This window comes from Microcaecilia unicolor, chromosome 2, assembly GCF_901765095.1.
Source record: "Microcaecilia unicolor chromosome 2, aMicUni1.1, whole genome shotgun sequence".
Lineage (NCBI taxonomy): Eukaryota > Metazoa > Chordata > Amphibia > Gymnophiona > Siphonopidae > Microcaecilia > Microcaecilia unicolor.
The window spans coordinates 108569679-108597647 of record NC_044032.1 but is presented as its reverse complement, the minus strand read 5'-3'; the positions used below and the strand labels follow the sequence as shown (position 1 = coordinate 108597647).

At 39.6% G+C, this 27969-nt stretch overlaps 1 protein-coding gene across 1 annotated transcript in view; it reads right to left on the bottom strand.

Annotated features, from left to right (window-relative positions):
* Nucleotides 1-27969, bottom strand: part of PPWD1 (peptidylprolyl isomerase domain and WD repeat containing 1) — a 79777-nt gene that overhangs the window by 8967 nt on the left and 42841 nt on the right. The window contains exons 5-9 of the mRNA XM_030193184.1: nt 22849-23296; nt 16002-16192; nt 13344-13533; nt 6135-6316; nt 2754-2835 (exon numbers count right to left, since the gene is read on the bottom strand). Of these exons, the coding sequence (XP_030049044.1) occupies nt 2754-2835; nt 6135-6316; nt 13344-13533; nt 16002-16192; nt 22849-23296 (1093 nt within the window). The remainder of the gene's footprint in view (nt 1-2753; nt 2836-6134; nt 6317-13343; nt 13534-16001; nt 16193-22848; nt 23297-27969) is intronic.

The following is a 27969-nucleotide window of genomic DNA, read 5'->3' as shown; positions in this document are numbered from 1 at the left end:
GTCTTGCTGCTGGACTGCTGTCTGCATCTTAGTATTACTGAATTGTTTAATTAATTAAAATTTGTTAAGGTACTATGAACCGCTCAAAACACAGCAGCCAGGCTAATATTTGGAAAAACGCGATTTGAAAGCGTCAAACCCCTTTGAGAAACCTACCAACCAGAAACACAATCGAATCAACATGTATTAAATCTCCACTACCCTAGCTGCAAAGGACTCAAGTACAAATCAACTTATGCATCCAGCTTCTCCTACATAAGCACACAACTGTGGAATGCACTAGCAAAAGCCGTGAAAACAACGTACGGCCACCTTAACTTCCGGAAATCACTAAAGACCAACCTTCAAAAAGGCATACCCTACCGACCCCACTTAAGTGCCTGGATCCTGCAACACAATGAAACCTAAGCTCGTAATGAACACCACATAACTCTTCTTCTCTACGATTCCCAATTGTGTCTGTAACACATGAACCTTATCCGACTTAACATCACTCTGTATTTGTTTCTCCACCGGAGTTGGCGAACGCCTTCACGGTACTATGTAAGCCACGCTGAGCCTGCAAATAGGTGGGAAAATATGGGATACACATGTAACAAATAAATAAATAAATAAATAAGACTAATATAAACAGCCTTAAGAACCAGGTAGTAATAACTGATGTATTTTCCATAGTGGCTACTAAAGAACACTAACAAATTATTAGCATGCACATACTTTAATGTAGATGTACAATGAAAAGGGCTTTGGCCTTCTGTAAAACTGTATACTCTGGCATAATGCGCTAACTATAGGTACAGAATGCTGGGTTGTATATTAGGAGTCACCACCCAGGAAAAAATGATCTTGGTGTCATTGTGAACACACTGAAATCCTCAACTCAGTGTGTAGTGGTGATCACTGCCCTCTCTAAGCTGAGCAGGAGTCTTCCATCTACAGTCCTTCCAGTGGGGGATGCTGTTTCATTATCAAATTTCAATAGTAATAGGCAAGTCTACAGGACTCCAGGGAACCTGCCTGTCCCTATAGTTCAAAACACAATATTGAAGTACCATCCCCTACTGGTAGCAATATAGTTGGAGGATACCCACTCACCTTAGCAGTAACAGTGGCAGTGACATAATAAAGCAAATAAAAATGATCATGTCTCTGTACTGATCCATGGTGTGATTGTACCCTGATGTCTGTGTGCAGTTCTGGTCATCCTCCTTTCTCAAAACAGTAATTGTAAAACTAGAAAAGGTATAAAGGCAACCAGAATGATGAAGGGGATGGAAAAGTTCCCCTATGAGGGCTATACAACTTAATGGTTTTTCAGCTTGGAGAAAAACGGCTGAGAGAAAATATAATAGAGGTCTCTAAAATCAGGAGAAGGGTCAAACAGGTAAGAGAACGATTGTTTAGCCTTCCAAACTAAGACTAGGGGATACTCCATATAACTAACAGGTAGCACATTTAAAACAAATTGGAGAAAATATTTTTTCTCTCAACATGCAATTAAGCTTTGGAATTTGTTGCTGGAAGATCTGGTCAGCACAATTAACATAGCTGAGCTCCAAAAATAGTTTAAGGAAGGTCCATAAACTGGATATCATAGTACTAATATGTCTTGTAAATACCTTACTTACCTACTGTAACAAAGTTTAAAGGAGAAATCTGCTTGTATCAAAATGCATACTCAAGAATAAAAAAAACCTTTTTTGTTTTGGAAGGTCTATATACTGTTATTTGCTACATACTCAAGAAAAAAGCCACCACACATTCACTGGGTATAAGCAATTAAGAATGGCTTTATTCCTTGGAATTCTATGAATATCTGTGACCTGGTTGGCCATGGTCAGAGGGCAGGTGTTGGGTTTGATGGACCTTTTGGTCTATCCAATATAGTGTATCTTATGTTTTTATGAAACAAATTAAATGTACATTCCCTACCCTGTGGTCTATCTTGCTTCTTCATTTGTCCCCTGTTGCCCACATTTTTCCTTCTCTCACTTCAGGCAACCTACTTATTTTCCTCTACCCTGCCATTAAAATCCACACATATACCTTGAGACTGGTCTCCACATTATTTGATAGTACCTGTGGTATTTTTGTGGTCCTGGAAGAAGCTAACAAGCACCATTAGAACAGTACACACAACTTCAACAATATTTGTCTGCTGTCACACCATGAAAGGATTCAATGCACACACACAAATGAGGGACAAGTAATATTCAAGGAAAAATTAACTAAAATAATACAAACAATTTCAGATATTTCTTTACCACACCTGAAAAAAAAGGTTTGCCCAAAACAGTAATTCCGAAAAAGTGCTTACATCTTAAAACCTAAAAAAGTGAGGAACTTACTACGTTATAAACAAATCCTTTTTCCTCACTTTTTTGATGTATTATGATAATACACAGTTTTTGGTTAATTGTTATGGCCAAACCTTTCACATATGGTATGAAGTACATTATCATGAAAGAACTCAAGGCAGTAACTGGATTTTTACTCTTTATGTTTAAGCCCTGTGTTGACAGGGGCAAAAATATTTATGTACAAAGGGTCATTAGCAAAAATAGTGACATTAATTTTACAGTATAAAAACGTTTTACAGTATAATTTGGGGGAATTGCATATGGAACTCAGACATTTCCTCAAAAGATGTTACTACCGTTCTAGAACAATGTCAAAATCCAAGAAAAACATAAGGCCAGGATAGTTACCCTAAGAGTTCTTGCAAATAACAGATTCTGTATTTTGCCTCTTACCTTGATGATACGGTGAAACGTGTGCCCATTGTAGTAACCATTCCTGCTGTGAACACAGAAGTTTTCCACCGTTTTAGGGCACCTGCAGTTGTATATTTTCAAATCAGAATTTCAAATAAGCCAGCTATGGTAAAGTTCTGTTCACAAACATGCTGATCCTTGTTTGACCCAATGTAACATAGTAAATGATGGCAGATAAAGACACGCATGGCCAATTTAGTCTGCCCAACATGGTGGCCAGAGCCGTGTCCGCTACTCTACGCAGACCCCACTCACCCATAGTTAGACATTGGTTATCAATTCTCCATCACACCAACCATATAGGCAGCCAAACATGATGAAATCTTGGTTATAACCACATATGATTCCCAAGTATTGCTGACAGTATTCAACTTACCAGCCAAGATGTCTTCACCTCCCCCCCCCCCCCCCCCCCCCCCCCCCCCCGAGCTGTACAGCATTCTCACTCGCAGCACGTGACAATAAAGTGATCTACAACACTGGAATTGCTGAACTTCACTGTCTTTTGCGGGACATAGACTGTAGAAGTCTGTCCGGCTTCACCCTTAGTTCCCACTACTCTTGTCCAACACTACACCTCAACAGCCATGTTGCATTTCCATCTTCTTTCTATTTAGGCATCCACTGTGTCTATCCCATGCATTTTTGAATTCGCTCACTGTTTTTGACTCTACCACCTCTCCTGGAAGGGTGTTCCAGGCTTCCACTACCCTCTCTGTGAAAAAGTATTTCCTGACGTTACTCCTAAGTCTACCTCCCTGCAACTACCATTCATGTCCTCTAGTTTTACTACCCGTGTCACTGGAAAAGGTTTGCTTGTATATTAATATCTTTTAAGTACTTAACTGTCTGTATCATATCACCTCTCTCTCTCTCCTTTTCGCTAGTGTATACATCTTCAAGTCCTTGTTTGTCTTATGGCACAAGCCCTGTACCATTTTTGTCGAATTCCTCTGAACCGCCTTGTCTTTTTATGTCCTTGAAGAGATATGGCCTCCAAAACTGGAAACAATACTCCAAGTTGCTAAGTTTTATTTTATTATTGGCTCTTAGATGTCAAAAGTGAATTGGACTAAAGTCAAAATCTCAGTTTTAAAACATTTTCTTAAGTTATATGAATGAAAAGAGCCAGGTTAATATTAGAGAAAATTGAGGTGCTCCAAGTACAGCATAAACAGTGCAATCCTCCCCACTGTGTCCTGCCAATGTGGCTGAACTCTGCTTTGGAGGTGATGGAGGAATTCACATTTCATGTTATAATTGCCAGCTATGGTGAAAACTGTAATAGTGGTTTGGGGGAGATGGAAACCAATCTGCAGGTCAGCTGCACGGTAATAACTTTTAGTTACTATCAATCTGGAATAGATTTGTATCAGTGACTTACAAATAAAATTAGGTAAAAGAAAACAAACTAGTTGGGTACAGATGACATTTTTATTAGGCCAAAATATATTTTAAAATGCAATCCTTTCAAACTATTATGTTCCCTTACTCAGACAATATGAACTAAATTAAATGCTTTGCACTTCCCAATGTTTAAAATATATTTCTACACCATTTATCCACAGAGAAATGTGTTCATGCCAGGGGTAATTTCAAAACAGGACGCATATAAAAATTCTCAAAAAGGCACCTGTTTTATTAAGGCATCATAGATGCCTATATGCCTTTATAAAATAAGCTCATACAGTAATTCCCAGTAGCATCCAACTGCATCTGCTCCGAGGTAAGTGTAAATGTGTACATGTACTGTACGAACATATTAAGTACATGTATATACATCAGAACTCTGCTCCTACTTCTGACCCTCAGAGGAGCAGTCTTGACTGGCAACCATAAAGGCACTAATGTCTCGGTTTGACCTCAGATAACATTTTGTAACATTCTCTGCCACCCCTTATCCATGCAGGATTTCTTCCAAGGTTTATACTGAATATAGAACAAAGTAGAATTAAGGACCTGAAACTGGAAACAAAACCAATACAAAAAATTCAGGCAGGTGGCAGGAAATGATGGCAACAGCTGTGGAAAGAAACTATGCTCCAGGAATGTCTACCGGCAGCAAACACCCACGCAATTTTATGTCAGCCCTTTTCCACAAGTAAAACATGCTTAACACACTTTATAGATGGAAAATGCTTAGCCCCCTTATTGGGCACATGGTAACGGACACAAAAGGGAATGGGACTTGATATACGGTCTTTCTGTGGTTTTTGCAACTACATTCAAAGTGGTTTACATAGTACATACAGGTACTTATTTGTACCTGGGGCAATGGAGAGTTAAGTGACTTGCCCAGAGTCACAAGGAGCTACAGTGGGAATCGAACTCAGGTCCCCAGGATAAAAGTCTACTGCACTAACCATTAATTAGCATCGAGCAGCAGCACCACCACCACCACTAATCATCAAGGACTGAAGCTTTGATACTTGGCACTACTGATCAGAGTTTTCAAATGTGTGATAAATTCCACCCTTTTTATATATGTCTAGCACAAACAGCTGTGGTTTATAAAATGAAGAGAGCTCAACACAATCCAACTTTTTAAATAAACAGACTCTTTTAAGCTATATAATAGCGAAAACATAATCAGTTCCACTTTTTTTCTGTGAAATGCAAGCCTTTACTCAAGCTAAGTCTTTTCTCAGTCTCACTAATAAACACTAATATTCAGTAATCTGAGTTTCAAATTCATGACTGGAAAGTTATGATGTTACTAAATGTCATTATTTCTCTGCTGCTACCCTTGACTTAAAGGCTAGCATTACATTGATAATATTTGGGAACTCTTATAAGACTAAGGGCCTGTTGTACTAAGCTTCCTCCCCTTCCTCTATAGACAAAGAACGGGAGAAAAGCCTGAACAAATCAGGGCCTAAGAGCGGATCACCAAAATCAAGTCAGCAGCACTCAAGAAGGTCAGTATCATTCATTTACTGGAGCCTCCCATGACATTAATGAAATATAGAAATAAAAGGACATGAATATTTTGCTGTTCTACATCATTGTCCTGAGAAACTAAGTCATCCATTGGTTCATTATCTAATACAGGATGCACAATCTCTGTCCTCAAGAGCCACAACCCAGCCGGGTTTTCAGAATTTTGACAATGCATGAGATCTATCTTCATGTATTGCCTCCATTGTATGAAAACAACCCTTATGCTATTTACTATGGAAATTCTGAAAACCTGACTAGGATGCGCAGAACCTTGGGAATTGAGGTTTTGCACCCCATTAAAATATTATTTATTTAGTAATATGTCTATATATCTATATCCATCTATCTATAGCTATATCTATATATCTAAAAAACAGTTAAGAGTCATAGAATGAATCCATGAGAAGCAATAATACGTACTCAACAGGGAAAAGCTTTACATGAACATCTCCCATACTTGTGTGGATAATGGCACTATCAGATACACGCTTGGGACCTTCAGCTTGTGTGGCTGCCATAACCTCTTCTTTGGAAGGCTTCTCATTAAACACATCTCTGTCCGAATCTGCACTCTTGGTATCTTCTGGTTCTCGTTTGGTAAACTAAAAAGAACAGGAAATAAATCTATTTTCACTTGATCTGAGGAATTAAAAATTGTGATGAACACTAAAGACTCCATGTATCATAAACTGCCAGCTAATGGTGATGCAAATGTAAGTATAGTATGACCCAATCCTGATGTCTACACAACTGTAAGTCAATATTCTTCAATTTTTTTCAGAAGGATAACAAAAGGATTGAGGGGGGGGGGGGGGGGGAAGGAAGAGTATCTTTTTCTATTTTTCTCCTTAGTAGTCTCTTCTGCTATCACAAACACATTAGGCAGCTTGGGAGATAGTCATCAACTCAAAGGGCACCCTTAGTGTTACTTATGGGCCACCGAGAGCCACCATAGTAAAGGTAGTCATTTTATCTTCCTCCTCAGGCTTGTGCTCTTTCACATCCCAGGTCCAAACCAGTCACGATGGAAAGGGAATCTGAATCTAGACACCTCATACCACAACCAGCCACAGAGAAGCTCTATTCCTCTATTATTCCTAATGAAAAAAAGAGGACATTTTCTTTGCCAAAGGCAAGTTCTACAAGGAAGATATGAAGTCATGAAGAACTACTATCTCACTTGGGAAATTTATAGAAAAAAACCCCCAAAACACTAAACATATGGCTATTGTTTAAATGACTATTAATATTCAGATTCCACAAAGTATTGTCTCATGTGTTACTTAAAATAGATTGACCCTGAAAATAATGATTATCTTCTCCCTATTGTAACCCCTAGAAAAAATGCACTCAAGTACAGTCTCTCTAATGTTCTGATTATTTCTTTAATAGTAAGGTCTTTCTCTCTCTCTTTCCTAGAAGTGAGCTTTTGGATTTACTTATATATTTTGATTTTCTTTAGACTTGTATGATTATTCCCCATTTCTTTCCTAATGTATGGATACATAATTGCTTAACAAAGAAAGTATAGTGTATTTAATTTTAACAAAGAGTATTAAGCCTGACAGGTTTTGCACAATTACATTAAAGGATCACCTATTAACTAATGTCAAGCTAGCTAAATACTTTTGCTGATTAATTAGCACTTCAAACTTTGGCAAATATAGTGCAATTTCATTGCAGATGTCCATGGCTCATAGTGTTCTTGACTGATACTCATGTCAAGTCCAGTTTGGATACACAGCTGAAACAGACCTTCATCGGAAAGCTGGTACTGCACTTAATGAACCTTTACTAACTAGACTTTCAGTCTCCAGTTTGCTAAAGATCCTGAGGAACTGTTCAGTGGGTACATAATAGAAATTAAAACTCCTAGCAGCATACACCACCAAAATCATACCTAAACCTACACTACCCAAATTGCAAAGGACTGAAACACAAAACAACTCACGCATCCGGCTTCTCCTACATAAGCGCACAACTATGGAATGGCCTCCCAAAAGCGGTGAAAACAATCCATGACCACCTGAACGTCAGGAAATCACTAAAAACCAACCTCTTCAAAAAGGCCTATCCCAATGACCCCACGGAAACCTCTTCACCCAGGAACATAACATGACTAATGATCGTACCGGACATCAAGCAATCTTCATCCCTTCCGATCCTCCACATATACCTCATTCGATCTCTATACAACCTGTATTTGTTATCAACCGACTGGGCAAACGCCTTTGACGGTATTATGTAAGCCACATTGAGCCTGCAAATAGGTAGGAAAATGTGGGGTACAAATGCAATAAATAAAAAAATAAAATGCATTAGTTGTGGAGCTGAAAATGCACATTGTAGAAACAGAAGTGTACAACCCTAGTCCTTGATGGATGCTAACAAGCCTGGTCTTCAGGATATAGACTATTCATCAGATGTATTTCCAAGTGTTTAGTCTGAGAATCAAGTTAATATGCACAGCTTGGTCACCCAGAAAACCAGACAGGTTTCTGGTCCTTAATGACCAGATTGAGCACCCTTCACATTTCCTGAACATGTAAGGCTAGGTCTAAACACTGAAATGTTAATCCTGCAGCTGCCAGTATGTCATCTTCAAAATTGCTATTCAGAAAGAAAATCAAACCCTTCTCTTGGGCTAAGGGGTCCATCGTGACAGGAAGAGAATTAGAAGGAACAAGGATAAAGATACTCAGGTCTAAATATTAACTCTTCCTATGATTCTCATAGCTATGAGAATTGTCATGACCTTTGGATCTTTAACTCAGCAATCCATCTGCCGCAGAAGTAGTATAACTGTTTTAAACAGAAAATGCCTGCCCTAAATATCACACAGGTCATATTTTCAGAAATACTAAGCTCTTGCCTAGCCTTGCTCAGAGAGACAAAAACACATTAAGCCTCAAATCCCATTTAATTTTCACGTCTTGCAGTCCTTTCAGTGAAGCTGGGAACCAGTAAATCAAGTTTCAGATTCACAATACCATTATTGGTCTTTGTTACCTAACCACTGGAACGTACAAGTATACAAACATTGTAATGAAGCGTGGAAGAGGTTAGCAAAGTACAAGTGTTTTTCTTGGCTACGCTTTTTGTAAATCTCTGTGTAAATATTAAACTTCAACATACTGTGAAGGTGTAAACAGCACAGTAAGGACCTGTATCAAAGAGCCGACAGATTCCCTGGCTCAAAAGATAAACAAAGGTGAGCCCGCAAATCTAAGAGATCGTAAGTGATGGAAAAGCGACGGAACTGCCTTATTAACTGACTTAGCAGCCACATTACATATGCATGCCAGTTCTTCCTCTGCATCAAGTTAAGTAGCAGAGCCTCCCTTCGTCCCCTAAAAATTTTACCCAGCAAGTCATTCTTGTGCATAACAATTTAAAAAAAAACATAATGCTCTTCCTGTATCAAATAAAAATGCCACTGTTGAATAGTAGGTTTCCAAAGGTAAATGTCACTTATTTAGAAATGAGGCATTTATGGAGGCTTAAGATGGTTCTCCTTTAACCTATAGGCCATATCTGCTCTGCTATGAAAGTGTCATCAAGACATTTTTTGGTTAGTCTGGTGCCACGCATGCAAATCTGGAATCATGGCTTGATAGCATCTGAAAGAGATTTAATTACAAATTTGTAAGCCTCAACCCGATGATGCTTTCATAGTAAAACCTGGGATCATGTCGGGTTCTGGGCTAAGAATTGTTTTAAAGTCAAACCAGAGTAGATTGCTTATAGAAAATCATTGGATGGAACTTGCATTGAGATTGTATGAATTTTGCTGAGTGGAGAAACTCTGAAGTAGTGTTTACATAACATTGTTTCATTGGATTCAAAGACATGGGACAGCAAGGTTAAAAGATAAGTGAATTTTACTAATGAAGAGGAAGGAGTAAAGGACATTGTTATAAGGTTTTTAAGAAACAAAAGGAGTAGCAGCATGGACATTCATTGTAAAGGACTTCTGAATGTTTCAGCTATAAGTCATCAACAGTCGGTTCAGGAATTATGTTGTTATTTGTATGTTCAAAGTGATTTTGATAGTGCATATAATGTGACCTAATTTTAAATTTTGGTATGGTAAGCTAATAGAAAGATATTTAGATAAATATTAAAAAAAAAACTTTTTATAGTTACTTATAATGATACTAGTAAACAGAGGCCTGTTTCTGAGCGCAATGAAACAGGCGCTAGCAAGGGTTTCATGGCTGCATGGCTCGTCGCGGTTTTACCTGGTTCGTGGCGTGCAGCGCTGCTGTTTCTGTTGTAGCTCTGTGTGGGTGGCGGTTTTCGTGCCCCGCCCTCGACGTCATCGCGTTTTGACGCGAGAGCGAAGCAGAGTTACAGTGTGGAAATCCGGAGTTGTGGCCTGAGTAGATCGTTGGAGGTGAGAATCTGCTCCGCCCTCAACGTCATAACGTTTGACGCGAGGGCGGGGCCCACAGACTGTGATTTTCGTGGCTTCAGAGCTTCGAACATACGAACTGGCTTCAGTGACGTCAGCAGACAATAGAACGTTGAGGGTGAGTTTTATATATATAGATATTGTATGGAGTAGTAACTATATTGAAATTACAGATGTCCTATATATAATTGTGGATGCATATTCATTAGGGATATCCTGAAAACCTAGCTGGTTTGCAGCCCTCTGGGACTGTAGTTTGACACCCCTTACTTAGAAGCTTTGTCACGTTAAGTCTTATCCTGATGGGAAGACTAAAGTTTAATATGGAAACTATGAATTCTTCAGTACACTTGACAGATTTTAAGCGGTTAAACAGTAATGCTTTATTTGATATGGTTCAGGTTTCTACTTGTACTGTGGATCCATGCCCAGTTTAAGGCATCTGGTAATATTCTAGAGACTATGCTTACATTTGTAATCAATGCATCATTAGCAGAGGCTTCTTTCCCTGATATTTTAACATGCCTTATTCGAGTTCCTGTCAAAGAAACCCTCTTTAAACAATGATAGAGTGAACAACTACAGGCTCATCTCAACTTTTCCATTTCTGGTCAATATGACACAAAGGGCATCTTGGAAACGTCTGATGAGCATCCCTCCTGACACATGGCAATCCAGCTTCTAAGCAGGCTATAGCAAGTAACTTTGTGGAGGTTCTGAAACTAATCTTAGATAATATGAAGTCACCTGAACTCATACTGCTGGATCTGATGACTGCCTTAACCAGGGCCAGGACCAATAGGTGGCGAACGGAGTGGCTGCTGCGAATGTCATGCAAGGGGTGTTAGGTACCATTCTTTTCCCTAATGTCCTCTTTCAGTTCTCCACTCTCCTCATCCTCCCAGGCTGAATGGGTCAACAATGGTTGTCCACACTTGATACCACTCACACCATGCATCCCTTACAGACAGACAGCAGGAGATACATTTAATCTGATGTCATTTCCTACTGCCTTGGGGCCAGATCTCACAATAAGAGCTGTGGGATTTGGTCTCACAGCAGCAGGTTGCCAGATTAAACTAGGCTCCTGCTGCCGGCTAGTAGTGATGCACAATGGGAGGGGGATCAAGTGTGGATAATCTCATGGTGGCCTATTCATCCTGAGAGAATGAGGAGGATGGAGAACTGAGAGAAGGAGGATATTAGAGGAAAGAGCATAGGAAGGACAAGCAAGGGTGGGAAGGACAAGCCAGGATGAGAAGGGGGGGGGGGGAGGAACAGTATTTAGAGGGAGGAAGTTAGAAAGAGGCGATATCTTTAGGAGGGAGGGGTTATAAAGCAATGCATATCTGGAAGGAGGGAACAAGGGTGAAGAGCATCCAGAGCAAGGGAGAGACAGAAGGGGGAATATCATCTAAAGGAGGGGAACAGGTGCAAAGTGGAATAATATGTCTATAAAGAGGAAAGATGCAAGAGTAAAGGGGGGGGGGGGGGGGGAAGAGCATCTTGAATGATGATTTGATATTGGAAAAAATATTAGCCATGATGCTACTTAAAAATAAATATTGTAAAAATGTCAGTCCAAATTACTAAACTAAATATTATCTTGGTAAGAATACTTCATGAATGACATTTAAATAAAGAATATTCCAAGAAAAACAAGTAAAATTCTATCCTGAAATCTCCCAATCTCCTCTGATTTTATGACACTTCCACTGAAACTTGAATACACAAAGGGTGCTATTTACAAAGCATTTTCCCCAAACATCAACAGTAGGAAAAAATTAGTACTGGACTTCCTAAATACATCCTGCAGAACCCCAAAACAGATGAGTTTTCACAGGGCAAGGCGGGGAAAGTGGAGAGAGGGTGTGTGAAGGTGAAGAGTGTCTGAATGGAGGGAGCAAGAATGGGGGAACAGCATCAGGAGTGAAAGGAAAAGATCCTTTGGGGAGGGGATGAGAAGAAGGAAAGTGCGCCTGGATGAAGGGTTGGAAATTGGATGAAGGATCTAGAAGGGCCTCCGCTGTTGTAAAAAAAAAAGTGTTTGACTATCACATGTAACCTGAAGTCGCGCCAGAAATCTTCTGTACACGGAGCTCAGAACACACAAGGAGCAAACGCTTTTTGTTGAGTACACACTTTAGTTGTGCAGTCTCAAAAACATAATACTTTCTGACTGTCATAATCCAAATGCTTCCTAGCACACAGAGCATATTCAAAAGCATGGATTAATGAGACAAAGCCAACATAGATTTAGGGAATGGAAATCTTGCCTCACCAATCTATTACATTTCTTTGAAGGAATGAACAAACATGTGGATAAAGGTGAGTTGGTTGATATTGAGGCATATTTTCAAAGCACTTAGCCTTCCAAAGTTCCATAGAGGGCGACAGAAATGATAAAGGGGATGGGACGACTTCCTTCCTAAGAGGAATGGCTAAAGCGTCTAGGGCTTTTCAGCTTGGAGAAAAGACAGCTGAGAGGAGATATGATAAAGGTCTATAAAATAATGTGTGGAGTGGAACGGGTAGGCAGGAAGCATCTGTTTACGTTTCCAAAAATACTAGGACTAGGGGGCATGCAATGAAGCTACAAAATAGTAAATTAAAACAAATGGGAGAAAATGTTTTTTCACTCAACATGTAATTAAACGCTGGAATTCGCTGCCAGGGAATGTGGTAAAGGCGGTTAGTTTAGCGGGATTTAAAAAAGGTTTGGGTGGCTTCCTAAAGGAAAAGTCCATAGACTGTTATTACAATGGACTTGGGGAAAATCCACTGCTTATTTCTGGGATAAGAAGCATAAAATATTTTGTACTTTTTTGGGATCTTGCCAGGTATTTGTGACCTGGATTGGCCACTGTTGGAAACAGAATGCTGGGTTTGATGGACCTTTGGTCTGTCCCAGTATGGCAATACTTATGTACTTATGGGATCATTGTTAATTCTTTTCTCAACTTGTATTTCTTTCTTGTTTATTATGTAATACATGATCTTTGGAAATACACCTATTTCACATGCCAATAAAGTTTCTTTGGATTACTGATATGTCTAAAAAGAAAATTTTTTTTTCTATTTTCCTTTTACAACCAAAGAAAGAGCTGCAGGTATTCAAATTCATCAGTAGAGAAAAAAGGGAAATATGACCAAAAAATATGTAAAAATAATTCAAATATTATAATAAAAGTGAAACAATTAACAGAGATGCATACCATATAAAACCTGTTCTTTTTAAATGCTGTACAGATAATGGTTGGATCTGGTTGCACACCAAGTAAAATAGGGTTATCAGAAGCCTTCATCTCAACTGTAGTTGCGGCATGATGTTTCTTGGCCACACCCTGGAACAGAGCTAACTGCATCACCCTAATATTTTCTTGTTTGCCCAGGATACGAACACACCTACAGGTTGAAAAACAAAAATTGTCTTATCAAATATATTGAGAGACTATATACTGTGACTCTTACATCTTACTACTCTTTAAAATGTTTTTATTGATGTTAAACATACAAACAATAATAATATCCATTCAAGTTTAAAGAACAGGTTAATATTTTTACAGTGGATTACAAATTTATGCTTACAAAATTTTCTAACTTCAATCTCTCCTCCCCCTCCCACTTCCATCCTTGCTGTCACCCTATCAGCCTTTGAGCTAATCTTTATTTCGTAAGCCATTTCAAAAAATAAGACCAAAGTATTTGACCCTGTTTATATGTAGAGCTGTCAATTTGTACATATCAAAAACAAGCCCCCACTTTAATTGAACTTCATGCGCTGAAGCTTCTGGTCACCCCCCCCCCCCCCCCTACTAGTTTCTGCTAGAACCATCCTAGTCAGTCAATTTCAATAATTTGTCAGATGGCCCCTCGACTCTTGAGTTTAATAACTTGACTTCCACGCACCTAGGGAATCTACTTTTCACCAGCTCTTTTAAAATGTCAAATATCTTTCTTCCAAAGCTTTTATTTATTCATCATGCACTCCCACCGCATACATCTACTACTACTTTCTATACCACTACTAGACCTACACAGTGCTGTACACTGTGTGTTCTGTCCATTATCTCCTTCCTGAGGTCTCATCCTATATCATCTTCCCATCTCCTAACATACCCCAATTTCTGTTCCCCTTTTGCATTTAGAATTGATCCCGTTCTTAGGAGTAGCCTGCACAAGATCCTCAAAATTCATCCTCACTGCTGTTACCTCCTTAATTATTTTTCAGCAGGTGATAAAATGTTTAATCTGTAGGTAGGGGATAATGTCTCTAGATAACAAATTTTATCACTTACCCTCCCCTTTATCTATCAGTTGTCCTAAGCAACTTATCCCCTTCTCCTCCCAGCACAGAAAAAAAATAATCTGTCCTCCCTCTCCAAGCTGAACACTATTATTTAAATTTAATCTGAAGTCTTATATTCCACCATAACCTTGAAGCTCAAAGTGGATTACAGTAATTATTATAGCAGTCATATCATAGTAACATAGTAAATGACAGCAGATAAAGACCTGTACAGTCCCACTGGTCTGCCTGACCAGTCAGCCAGAATTATATTACTATGGCTGCAGCATTATCAATACATGTTAACGATATAAAAGTATATCATCAATACATATATATGGGTATTACAATCTAACAAAACCACAAACACAAGTAACCCATTTCAATATCCCTTTTTCTTCTATCAAACCAAACCAAAGTCCTATATTATCTGAAACTCCCTTATTTTACATCCCCATTGAGTTAAAAACATTTGCTTTTAACAACCAAGTTTTCAATAATTTCGAAATCTTTATGAGGTCCATTGTCATCTCTCTTATAGGTATGGCTTTTTTCCTTGTTTCACATAAGTGATATTCCTTTGGGAAAGGATATCTAAGGCAAAATTTTAGCTCGAGACCACAGATGTCTTTTAAGAACATACAAAGACAAAATGGGCCATAAATACTAGAGACAGTCTATTCAGAATTTTAAAAACCATCAACATCGACTTAAAAGAAACCCATTTCATCATCGGGAGCCAGTGTATTAAAAAAGAAAAAATGAAACCAACAGGCCTGGTCCAACTTTGTTCCCTCATAAATCAGCTCAACCCATTGATCTGGCCTAGGTGCCTGCCAATCTAGTGTTACCTTGAGCTGAACCACTTGATATTTCTCTAAATGTGGAACTCCTAGACCCTCATCTTTCCTAGACAGGTTCATAAATTTCTATGGCACCCTCAGGGGTCACCCCTTCCATAAAGGTGGAGTAACTATTCAGAGACTGAAATTGTCCACTGGGACCTCAATCAAGAGTGTCTGAAAGAGATAAACTGTGGAAAAATTATCATTTTCAGAGCTTCTTCTCTCCTCATACATGACAGATAAAGCTTTGACCATCTAATTCTTGAGGCAGACCTAAAATTAGCAGAATGTAGTTCAGTGAAAATAACTTTGCTCTATTTGTAGTCAATTGAATTCCCAGATACCTGACTGATTGTGAAACCCACTTAAAAAGATACTTACTTCTAAGCTGAGTGGCCCTTATCTCGGGTACATTTACATTCAAGGGGAAATTCTGTAAGCTGGCACCTAGAAGTACATGCTTGTTATGCGCATCAAAGACAACATTGAAAGTTAAGCGCTTGTGGCTGAGGGTAAGGTAGTGACAGCATTTCCTTCTATGGGCCTGTGATGCTATTCAATGCTAATATGCATACTGGATACATCCTTCTGCCAGCAGTCATAATATATGTGGTCTACAAAATCAATCGCATTGAGAACCCTCTAATTCTTTGTATCTCAATACTTCTGATTTCTTTTCTAAACATGAATAATTATAAAACCCCACCCATCCAACTTAAATACAAACTGCTGAGACATACCGATTAATTTCCACATTTATGACTTTAATTCCCAGCATGGTCCCATACAGCAAGAAGTGTCCAGTCTCATCGAAAATGACATTAATTAACCTTATTGCATCCACCTTGTCCAGCTCGCGTTCCACAGCCATACGTCGGCCAAACTCCATGTCTGGGAGCTGCTGCCTCATCTGCTGCAACTCAGTAAACATCTACAGAGAAACCAGTCATTAGAAAAGGCTTTCACACTGGGAGGACTAGATTAGCATACAAGTCAGAAGCTTTGGATTAAATGTGGTTTTTGGAAACACAATTCAAATCAGCTATCTGGCCACTGTATTTCATTTAAATTTGATTATTGTAATTCTATCTTAAGAAAACTGCAAACTGCCCAGAATACTGCGGCTAGACTTGTCATGCATGTACCATGCTTTGAGAGGCTACTCCTTTGCTGAACATTTGAATTGGCTTTCCATTAGGGCCAGGATTACATTCAAACTCTGTGCTCTCATATTTTAGATTTTGTATAGTATTGCCCCTGACTAAATGTTGCCCCTTGTTACTTTGCCTTTTCGTAATTCAATCTGTGGTGAAAGAGAGTACCTGCATTTTCATTTTCCTACCTGTAGGAAAGTAGTTTATAAACCTATATATTCAGCTACTTTTTCATACCAAGGTACTAAATGGTGGAATTGCTTGCCAAAAAATATAAGATCCCAACATGATTTGTTTTTTTTATAAGTTTTTGAAATCTTTCCTTTTCAGAAAATTTCTGTCAATTGATCCTGGTGACTAATCTTCCCCTTCCATTCTCCCTATTATGCTTTATTATTGAATTCTTTATATATCTTTCCTTATTGATCTGTGTGTGGGTTTATCTATTTTGTTTCATATTTTGTAATGACTTCTTTTTAGCTTGTTCGACACATTGAACTCAAAATTGTATGGGAAAATATGGGGTATAAATGTAATAAATAAATAAAATAAATCTAAATTCCTACTTTATTGGTTCATTGTGGGTTTTTTAAAAATCTTTTTAACACACTTTTTTTTTTGCATATGGACATTCAAGAATCTGAATGAAAGGCATATGGATGAAAACTGGATCAGATAAGACCTCAGCTATGACTACTGTATACACAGCAAAGAAACAACAAACTTTGTAGGTGAGACTGCCACGCTAATATAGTATAAAGAAAACAACAAAAAAAAACCCAAATCATTTCTTCAAATTTAAGTAGTTTAAAGATGTAAAAGTACTATGTAAATATGCAATGGGGAAATTTATTCATACCTAATAATTTGCTTTCCTTGAGTTTTATTTGACCAGTCCATATCACTAGGCTGTGACCCTTTTCTACCAGCAGATGGCAGTAGAGATACTGAATTATTCCAATGACATCACTCATATAAATGGGTGCCTCATCTGCTATAGGCCAGAATCCTTCAGTAGACATACACCAAAGCAGAACAGATATTAAAAACTCACTTAAAACTTTTGTTTAACCCTTAGGGAACCTCTGTAGAACAGACTAGAAATCATAATCAAAATCTGTACATCTCTTATTACACTAGGGAAGCAGATCATGATCCCAGAGACGTCCAAGTCACAGACTACTAGACCATTTCACACCACTGCAATGCACAAAAAACAGTTTACAGGATAGGGGGAAAAGGCCCCCTGGATAAATGCTCTACTAAAGTCAGTAAATGTCAATCTTATGTTGCTTCACAAAGGAATGCAGCAATGAACATGTTGCTGCCTTGCAGCTATCTTCAGGTTTCTGTCCAAGAAGTCATCTATGGACAAACTGAATGTGCCCTACAGCATTTTGGAATCAGCTTGCACTGTATAGTATAAGCTGCCTCCTTAGAGGTTGCTTCACCCTTTTGCAGCCCCTGAAACAAAATAATTGAATAACTTGCAGAAACAATTTGTGATCTCTAGCACAAAAGCACTCTCCTACTGTCCACCTTGTGAGTCTTTCCAGCAAGCCCAGAATTCCAGTCCTTTGAAAACGTAGGTAGGACCACCACCTGATTGAGATGGAAGGGGAACACCATGTTAGGCAAAAAAGATGGGACCATCCCTACTGATACAGCATTCTCTGAAAAAGACAGACCTGAATCTTTTTATAAGGGGTCATGGAGCTCCGACACCCTCCTTGCAGAACAAATGACCACCAGAAATATCTTTAGGGTTAGATCTTTGAAAAAGCCTGCTTCAAGGGTTCAAAGGGCGGTCCTCTCGATGTGTTGAGCATCAAATTAAGGCCCTGCTGTGGCAGTACCACCCAAAGTGGGAGACAAATGGGTTTCAATCCCTGAAAAACCATACAGCATCAGGATGAGCAGACAAAGACGTACTCAATCTTATTTCAGAAGCAAGAGAGAACTACCATCTGGATCTTTAGAGATTTGAGGGCTAGGGTCTGATCCAGCCCCCTTTGCAGCAAGGCTAGAGGAAAAGATCATGCCTGGAGCACCGGTTCTTAAAAGTCTTCTACACCTGAACATAAGCCAGAGATGTGAATTGCCTGCGAGTCTTCAGAATAATGGAGATAACCTAAGAGGAATAACCCTTCCTCTTCAAGCAGTGCCTTTCAAGGATGAGGAATCCGAGTCGTCCATTAAGATTGACCCTGCAGAAGAGGAAGCGAAGGACCTGACAAGAGACCTATCAAGTCTACATAACACTGATATGGTCAGTCCTGAGCTACAAGGATCACCAAGGTCAGAGGCTTGGCTGACCTCTTATCACAAAGTCAACCGAAGGCCAGGGAGGAAACACAGTGAACCAGAGCTGTATAAAGGTTATCTATACCTGCCGAGCTAACCTCCTTCGTGCAACTGTAAGGGTGTCTTTTACTAAGGCGCGCTCACATTTTTATCGCGCACTAAAATTGTGGGCGCGCTAAACGTTAGAGACGCCCATAGGTATGTATTGGCGTCTCTAATATTTAGTGCGTCTCCTTCTAAGGTGCACTCACGTTTTTATCGCGCGCTAAACATTAGAGACGCCCATAGGAATGCATGGGCGTCTCTAATATTTAGTGTGCGCCAAAATGTGAGCGCGCCTTAGTAAAAGACCCTCTAAGAGAGGTGTCACTTTGCATTCCATCTTGACACAAAGTGGGGAACTCTCACTGTTCTACCACCAACCAAGGCAGCCTTGGGACTCGGCTCCCATTCTTCTGGGTCCACAGAGTTTCAACTAAAATTGTCTGCCTGAATTTTTTCAGTTCCTGCAATATGAGCCACTAATACTGCAACTAGATGGCGCATCACTCATCTGCCTAGCCAAGTTGCCTCCAGAACCACTGCTGCACTCCTGGTTCCTCCTTTCTTGTTGAAATATGCCACAGTCATGTGCATTGTCTGACATCTCCCCGATTGCCTTTCCAGCCAGGAATGGAAGAAAATGCCTTAGGGTGAGATGAATGGCTCCACATGAATAATCGGCCAGGTTACCTCCAACCTCAACCATTTGCCCTAAGCCAGGTTGCCACATGAGCTCCCTAGCTTGCAAGACTGCTATCCATGGTTACAACTAATTACTTGGGGGTGTCCAGCCGCACCCCTGAGAAAGTGGTTTGGCTGGTCCCACCGAGCCAGCTCCTCAGCAGCCGCTGTAGGAATAGAAGGTGGATCTCAAAATCCTGGGAGCAGGGAACCCACTTAGACAGCAGTGCTCAACACATCCTGGGTCACTTATATCAATGCATTCTGTTTTACCACTGAAAAATAAAAACTTTTATTATCTTGATCATCTTGTGATTTGGTGCTTTGGATCTTCCTCCGTTTTTTGCTTTTCTGGTTTTACTTGTTGAAGAATCGGTCTTCTTTTTCCCCCTGGCTTCCATACCCTTACTAACCAGAATGGCCAAAGTCTTGATCTTGTCATCTTCTTCCACTGCTCACTCTTCATGGTCCGGGAGGATCACTAGTATTAAAATGAATATTCTTCTCAGGTTAGTGTATTTAAAAAAAAAAAAAACATTTATAAGAATTTCAAAAACCAATCAAACAAACTTGAACAGAAAAGCTAAGAAAAAACAAGGAAAAAAAGGAAAATATTCCCACATAAGTTAAAAATAACATATCATAGTAAATAACACATATATCATATGCATTAGAGTATTAAAATATTGGAAAATCCTGTTCAAATCCACAAAATAAGGAACCCAATAACATTAAAGGAGAAACACGGAAATAATACAAATGCATACTGTTTGACTAAGGAGTACAGCAATCATCAATATACACCTCAAGACCCCTTGGCAAGCAGACCAGTGGCCCTTTACTAGTCACAATAGAGGAAAGTTGTGTAGAATCCCCAACAACACATTTAACAGACTGATATAATACATTAACAAAGGAATTCAAGATGAAATAAAGCTTTATTTGAAGTACACCTGGGTGACGCAAAAGAAATTACTTCCACCTCTTCTGGGTTTCTCGACACAAATCAGGAAAAAGATATACCTTAACTTCCTTGAATGTTCTCCCTCTAAATTTAAAATAGCACTTAAGTATCCAATCTCTATGAATACTGTTATCCAAAGTTACAATTAGTGTAGCACAAGATAATCCCCCCCCCCCCCCCAAAAAAAAACCCTCTTGTTTCCTGAGATGATTCTAAAGAGTCAGCAATAACATCCCCAGTCTTTACTTGATCCCCCTTCTTTCTGAGGGAAGATAATATATTTTAATGGCATTTGTTCTTTAACTGTAAAACTTTCTATAAAATACTGTTCAACCACGTCTCTGAGAGAGAGTTTCTTATCCCAGGGGAAACTCAGAAATCATAAGTTCACACATCTCACAAAATTCTCCATAATTTCCAATTTTGTGCGTATCCCAATACATATCTTTTATAAGAACTGCTTGAGTAGACTGAACTTGGGATAAAGTTTGTTCTGCTAATATTTTTCCAATACTAGATTTTACCTCCACCAAATCGTTTTCACACTTCTCCAATCTTTTTTCTAAAGAATTTGTTTCCACTCTTAAGGTCTGAACAACAGGAAGAATAACTATTGCCAGATTTGAAATAGCAAATCAGATCGTATCCAAAGTCATTGTTGTACGTTTACTCACAAGAATCTCTCGCAAGGAAGCAAGAGTAACTTCAGTATATCCCACAGTTGTACCTCCATTGGTACCACCAGGATTGTTCACTACTCTTCTTGCCAAGATACTGTAACTGTGCAAGAGCAGAAAGGGCCAAACTCTGATCTGGAAGGTAATACTTTCCATTGGCATCAAAAAATCGGGCTTGCTCTGAGGGCAGCAGCTCAGCTATCAGTGAACTTGCTCCACAAGGCTGAGGGAGGGAGAGAGGAAGTCCTCAAGTCTCGGTTCAACCATTCACTGCAAAGGGATCACTCCTCTTCTTCACATGGAAGAGATCCCGGCGGGACAGGCACCAGAGCCAGACTCTCAACTCTCCTGTGGCCTACAAAATTATCGATAAATCTGGTAGCAGACACAGCAAAAGGCCTGGAAGTTCGACTGGACTGTTTGCTCTCCATTTCCCCACTGTAAAGTAAAAGACGTAAGAGAGACTGGAGATAGCGTCTAACAGACAGCTACCATCGTGTCCAATTTCTGCAGTAGGTCCCAGGGAGAAGGGAAAGAGAACCTACTACTCCCCTGCTGGTAGGGGTTCCAGGGGAATCCCCCATCTCCCTTCAGTGAGACAGAGCCCTTGGGCTAAAGCTCAGAGCAAGGAGACTTAAAGCTCTCCTGGCTCAACTGGGGCGAGGACTGTGGCCAAACCCCTTGGAGTTACTGGCCCATGAAACTAATCCCAGGAATACAGGTTGTGGACAGTAAGCTGGGGGGCGGCCTACCTCATCAAACACCTACTGCACCAGCCCAACTTCACCATCTGCTAGAAAGAGAAGGATTCCAGTCTGTATCAGCCCTTATACCAGTGATATCACCGGAACGATTCAATATCTCTACCTCCACCTGCTGTTAGGAAAGGGTCACAACCGACTGATGTGGACTGGTCTAGCAGGATGAAAATGATGACATATTTTTTAAAAAATTGAGAACCATCTTATTTAGGTCAGAATGAAAAGTAAGTAAAGTTTTTGTGGGTGTTAACAAGGCATGGATTGATTTTACTGCATTTCACACCTAACAGATAGAAAATTTCAGTAAAAAATACAAACATTCTTCAACATCAACCCATCACTGATCATATGCAACCACAAAAAGCCATGTCTTACACTGTTTGTGAAACTGCAATATATCATTGATTTCTTTCAACTCATCAGTAAGTTTGTTCCAGACTACCAAGTTCTACAAAAAGGAACATTTATTTTTGTTTCATTCAGAACCATGCTTTCAAGAATTCTTCTTGATAAAATCTCATTTATTTGTGTGCTATTCCTACCCCCTCTCTTCTTACATCTTTGTAGCTTGTTTTTCAGTAACATTTTTATCATTCTCTCAAAATATTTGTGATATGATTGGTTTCAAACCTATCACTTCTCTCAATACAATTCTTATCTCTGTTCTACTGAAAATCTTTGACTCCCCATTTCTTTTGTTCCATCTCAACTCTTCTCCCTCCTCTAGCATGGTCCTAAACTACAAAACTTCTGTTATTTGATTTATTTTAAAAGAAGTTGTCCTTTGTTCCTAGTATTGTGTCTAAATACCTCTTTCTCCCCTTCCCTTGTTGTTTCAAGGTTCTTGAACAAACCATCAACAGACCTTTAGCTACCTTCTTTTCACTACTGCTATAGACCCTTTCCAATTCAGTTTCATATCTCCATACTCCATTGAATCCTTGCTCTTGAACAATTAAATAGGCAACACACACTAAACTGAATATAACAATTACTTCACTTACACTTAAGGATTCGTCAAAAATACGCATAAGTTTCCCAGTTAAGAATCTGAAAATTCGAACTTTTCTATCAGAACCTATGGTGGCCATTTTCTTTCCTTCTGGTGAAAAACATATACTGGTGAGGTGAGCTTTGCATTTGGCAAACTCATATAAGTCTGTATCCGTTTTGAACTCCCACTTTACATTTCTGGGGAATTTATATTCTTGACGTGGTCCAGTCCAATATTCTATCATTCCTGACTTGTCTGAAGATACTACAACTTTATAGATAGGGTTCAACTTGATCTGAGTGAGTGGGGAAGAATGGAGTTTATCAAAAACATGTAGCGGATGATTATCTCCTCGCCCATCATAAACAAATATCTTTCCTGTGCTCTTCTCAGAGGCTGCTACTGCAGATATGGTATCCCCAGGGCAGTAAATCCATTCACATTGACCAGGGTAGTAACTGCAATCAAACAAAAGTTGGAAGTAATTTGCAGCATTTCATGACAGAAAATATTTAATGCATCCACAGTATACATACAGGCCAGAGCAGGCTCCCCACAAACTGTCAAATCAGAAGTACAGGAGGTGTGCTATTTTCTGAAGAAAACCAACCTTCCAAAAGCACACTACAAATATTCAGCCTTATCAACTAAAAGCTATGGGCCTGATATTCAGCCACCACTTGCACTTCTTTATACATATGTTTAACTAGAACCACTGAATATATACAGTGGGGGAAATAAGTATTTGATCCCTTGCTGATTTTGTAAGTGTGCCCACTGACAAAGACATGAGCAGCCCATAATTGAAGGGTAGGTTATTGGTAACAGTGAGAGATAGCACATCACAAATTAAATCCGGAAAATCACATTGTGGAAAGTATATGAATTTATTTGCATTCTGCAGAGGGAAATAAGTATTTGATCCCTCTGGCAAACAAGACCTAATACTTGGTGGCAAAACCCTTGTTGGCAAGCACAGCGGTCAGACGTCTTCTGTAGTTGATGATGAGGTTTGCACACATGTCAGGAGGAATTTTGGTCCACTCCTCTTTGCAGATCATCTCTAGATCATTAAGAGTTCTGGGCTGTCGCTTGGCAACTCGCAGCTTCAGCTCCCTCCATAAGTTTTCAATGGGATTAAGGTCTGGTGACTGGCTAGGCCACTCCATGACCCTAATGTGCTTCTTCCTGAGCCACTCCTTTGTTGCCTTGGCTGTATGTTTTGGGTCATTGTCGTGCTGGAAGACCCAGCCACGACCCATTTTTAAGGCCCTGGCGGAGGGAAGGAGGTTGTCACTCAGAATTGTACGGTACATGGCCCCATCCATTCTCCCATTGATGCGGTGAAGTAGTCCTGTGCCCTTAGCAGAGAAACACCCCCAAAACATAACATTTCCACCTCCATGCTTGACAGTGGGGACGGTGTTCTTTGGGTCATAGGCAGCATTTCTCTTCCTCCAAACACGGCGAGTTGAGTTCATGCCAAAGAGCTCAATTTTTGTCTCATCTGACCACAGCACCTTCTCCCAATCACTCTCGGCATCATCCAGGTGTTCACTGGCAAACTTCAGACGGGCCGTCACATGTGCCTTCCGGAGCAGGGGGACCTTGCGGGCACTGCAGGATTGCAATCCGTTATGTCGTAATGTGTTACCAATGGTTTTCGTGGTGACAGTGGTCCCAGCTGCCTTGAGATCATTGACAAGTTCCCCCCTTGTAGTTGTAGGCTGATTTCTAACCTTCCTCATGATCAAGGATACCCCACGAGGTGAGATTTTGCGTGGAGCCCCAGATCTTTGTCGATTGACAGTCATTTTGTACTTCTTCCATTTTCTTACTATGGCACCAACAGTTGTCTCCTTCTCGCCCAGCGTCTTACTGATGGTTTTGTAGCCCATTCCAGCCTTGTGCAGGTGTATGATCTTGTCCCTGACATCCTTAGACAGCTCCTTGCTCTTGGCCATTTTGTAGAGGTTAGAGTCTGACTGATTCACTGAGTCTGTGGACAGGTGTCTTTCATACAGGTGACCATTGCCGACAGCTGTCTGTCATGCAGGTAACGAGTTGATTTGGAGCATCTACCTGGTCTGTAGGGGCCAGATCTCTTACTGGTTGGTGGGGGATCAAATACTTATTTCCCTCTGCAGAATGCAAATAAATTCATATACTTTCCACAATGTGATTTTCCGGATTTAATTTGTGATGTGCTATCTCTCACTGTTACCAATAACCTACCCTTCAATTATGGGCTGCTCATGTCTTTGTCAGTGGGCACACTTACAAAATCAGCAAGGGATCAAATACTTATTTCCCCCACTGTATGGTTAACTGGCAACCACATCGTCGATTATCCATTTAAAATTTGGCCTGCTATTCAACAAGCTTAGTTCTAAAATGTATAAATTTATCCATTCAGCAAATGAATATTGCTGTGGAATTTATCCATTCAGCAAATCATTGCTGTGGAATGTGTGCCAGTCCCTTTTGCAAAAAAAAAAAAAAAATATATATATATATTCTAGGTGTTTTGCAAGTTAAACAGTTCGATTTGATGCAGTTAAGGGCTGAAAATACACACTTAAGCAAGTTATGTGTTTGTCATCTGCTGGCAAACACATAACTCGATTTGAATATCAGGACCTATTTTTCCACATTTTTAAAGTTGCTACAATGCAATTTATCTCACAATTTTTCAAACAGTCATAAACCTGATTGGTTTACGCAGTGTGGATAATGACATTTTTAGCATCACAGCCCGAATAGACAGGGCTGGCGAATAGACAGGTGCCCTAGTTGATCCTTCAGCCTCGCACCCCTAGGTCCTCCTCCCAGAGATTTTGATAAACTCAACAATAATGATCACCCCAACACCAGCCTGACTATTACATTTCTCCTAGTTAAAAGTTCTCTTGTGTTGTTTTAATATGTATGATATTGACCTCGTCTAAATTACAAGAGTACCAATAATATGAATTTGGCGATTTCAAAGTTTCTCTCATTTGGTAGCATGAAATGTTGCTAACATTTGGGTTTCTGCCAGGTACCTGTGACCTAGATTGGCCACTGTTGGAAGCAAGATACTGGGCTAAATGTAACATTAGTCTGACCCAGTATGACTATGTTTATGTTCTTGTTTTAATTGAGTATTATGTTGACATTTGATCTTTTTACTATAGTTAGGCAACTTACATTGTTTAACAGCATATGTCAAGCTACACCTGAATTCCTTAATGAAGACAATTAATGCTAATAAATAAAATTCATTCTAGCAACAGGTGCTCCTATCAAAAGAAGCAGATTAAGGAATTTAAAACCATAACATCTTCATATTTTGATTTGGTCCAAGTCATAAAAGGGAATATACCACACAACTTTGACAGACATACTGGGGAAGTGCATGAGAAGTCCACGGATAATTCATTAGTGACCTCTGCTCCACCTAAGGACTTGCCTTCAAAGGATTATTCAACTACATAGAAACACACACACACATATACATAGTAACATAGTAGATGACGGCAGAAAAAGACCTGCATGGTCCATCTAGTCTGCCCAACAAGATAAACTCATATGTGCTACTTCTTGTGTATACCTTACCTTGATTTGTATCTGCCATTTTCAGGACACAGACCATAGAAGTCTTGCCCAGAACTAGCCCCATTTTCAGGACACAGACCGTAGAAGTCTTGCCCACCTTTACTTCCTGTAATCCTCAGACCCAAATATATCTGCCTAAGGCTAAAATATTTCCAGGCCCGAATGCTGCTGTAGCTGCACATTTCCCATTACAGTGAATTAAAGTAAGTTTGACAATTCTTTATCCCCCTCTCAAAACAACCTATCCAAACAACCCATACCATTGCAATGTGTCATTTCTCATCAGGAGGAGATGAAAACTGAGCTCGAACATATTTAGCTTTTTACAAGGAAGACACTGCATCTTCTTTATCATTTTGGTGCCCTTCTTTGTACCTATTCTATCTCTTTTTCGAGATCAGGCAACCAGAACTGCACACAAAACTCAAAATGTGGTTGCACCATTGATGGATACAGATAACATTAAGAAAACAAGAATAACCATACTGTGTCAGACCAATGGTCCATCTAGTCCAGTGTACTGCTTCCAACAGTGGTCAATCCAGGTCATAAATACCTGGCAGAAACCCAATTAATCAGCAATATTCCTTGCTACCAATCCCAGGGCAAGCAGTGGCTTCCCCCATGTCAATCTGAATAACAGACCATAGACTTTTCCTCCAGGAACTTGTCCAAACCTTTTTTTAAACCCAGATATGCTAACCGTCGTTACCACATCCAAACCCAGATATGCTAACCGTCGTTACCACATCTTCCGGCAGTGAGTTCCAGATATTCTTTGAGTGAAAAAATAGTTCCTCCTATTTTTTTTAAAAGTATTTCCATGTAATTTCATTGAGTGTCCCCGGTCTTTGTACTTTTTGAAAGGGAGAAAAATCGATTCACTTTTACCCATTCTACATGCTCAGGATTTTATAGACCTCAATCATATACCCCATTAGCTGTCTCTTTTGCACTAACTTCTTTAGCCTTTCCTCATACGGGAGGAGTTCCATCTCCTTTATCTTTTTCATTGCTCTTCTTTGAACCTTTTCTAATTCCATAATATGTTTTTTGAGATACGGCGACCAGAATTGAACACAATACTCAAGGTGAGGTTGCTCCATGGAGTGATACAGAGGCATTATAATATTCTCGGTCTCATTTTGCATCACTTTCCTAATAATTCCTAGCATCTTGTTTGCTTTTTTGGCCAACGGCAGACACTGAGCAGAAGATTTCAGTGTATTGTCTACAATGACACCTAGATCTTTTTCTTGAGTGCTGACTTCTAAGGTGGACCCTAGCATCAGGTAACTATGATTTGGATTATTCTTCCCAATGTGCATCACTTTGCATTTGTCCACATGAAATTCCATTTTCCATTTGGATGCCCAATCTTCCAATTTCCTAATGTCTCTCTGCAATTTTTCACAGTTTGCATGTGTTTTGACAACTTTTAATAGTTTTCTGTCATCTGCAAATTTAATCACCTCACTTGTCGTTCCATTTTCCAGATCATTTATAAATATTAAATAGAACTGGTCCCAGTACA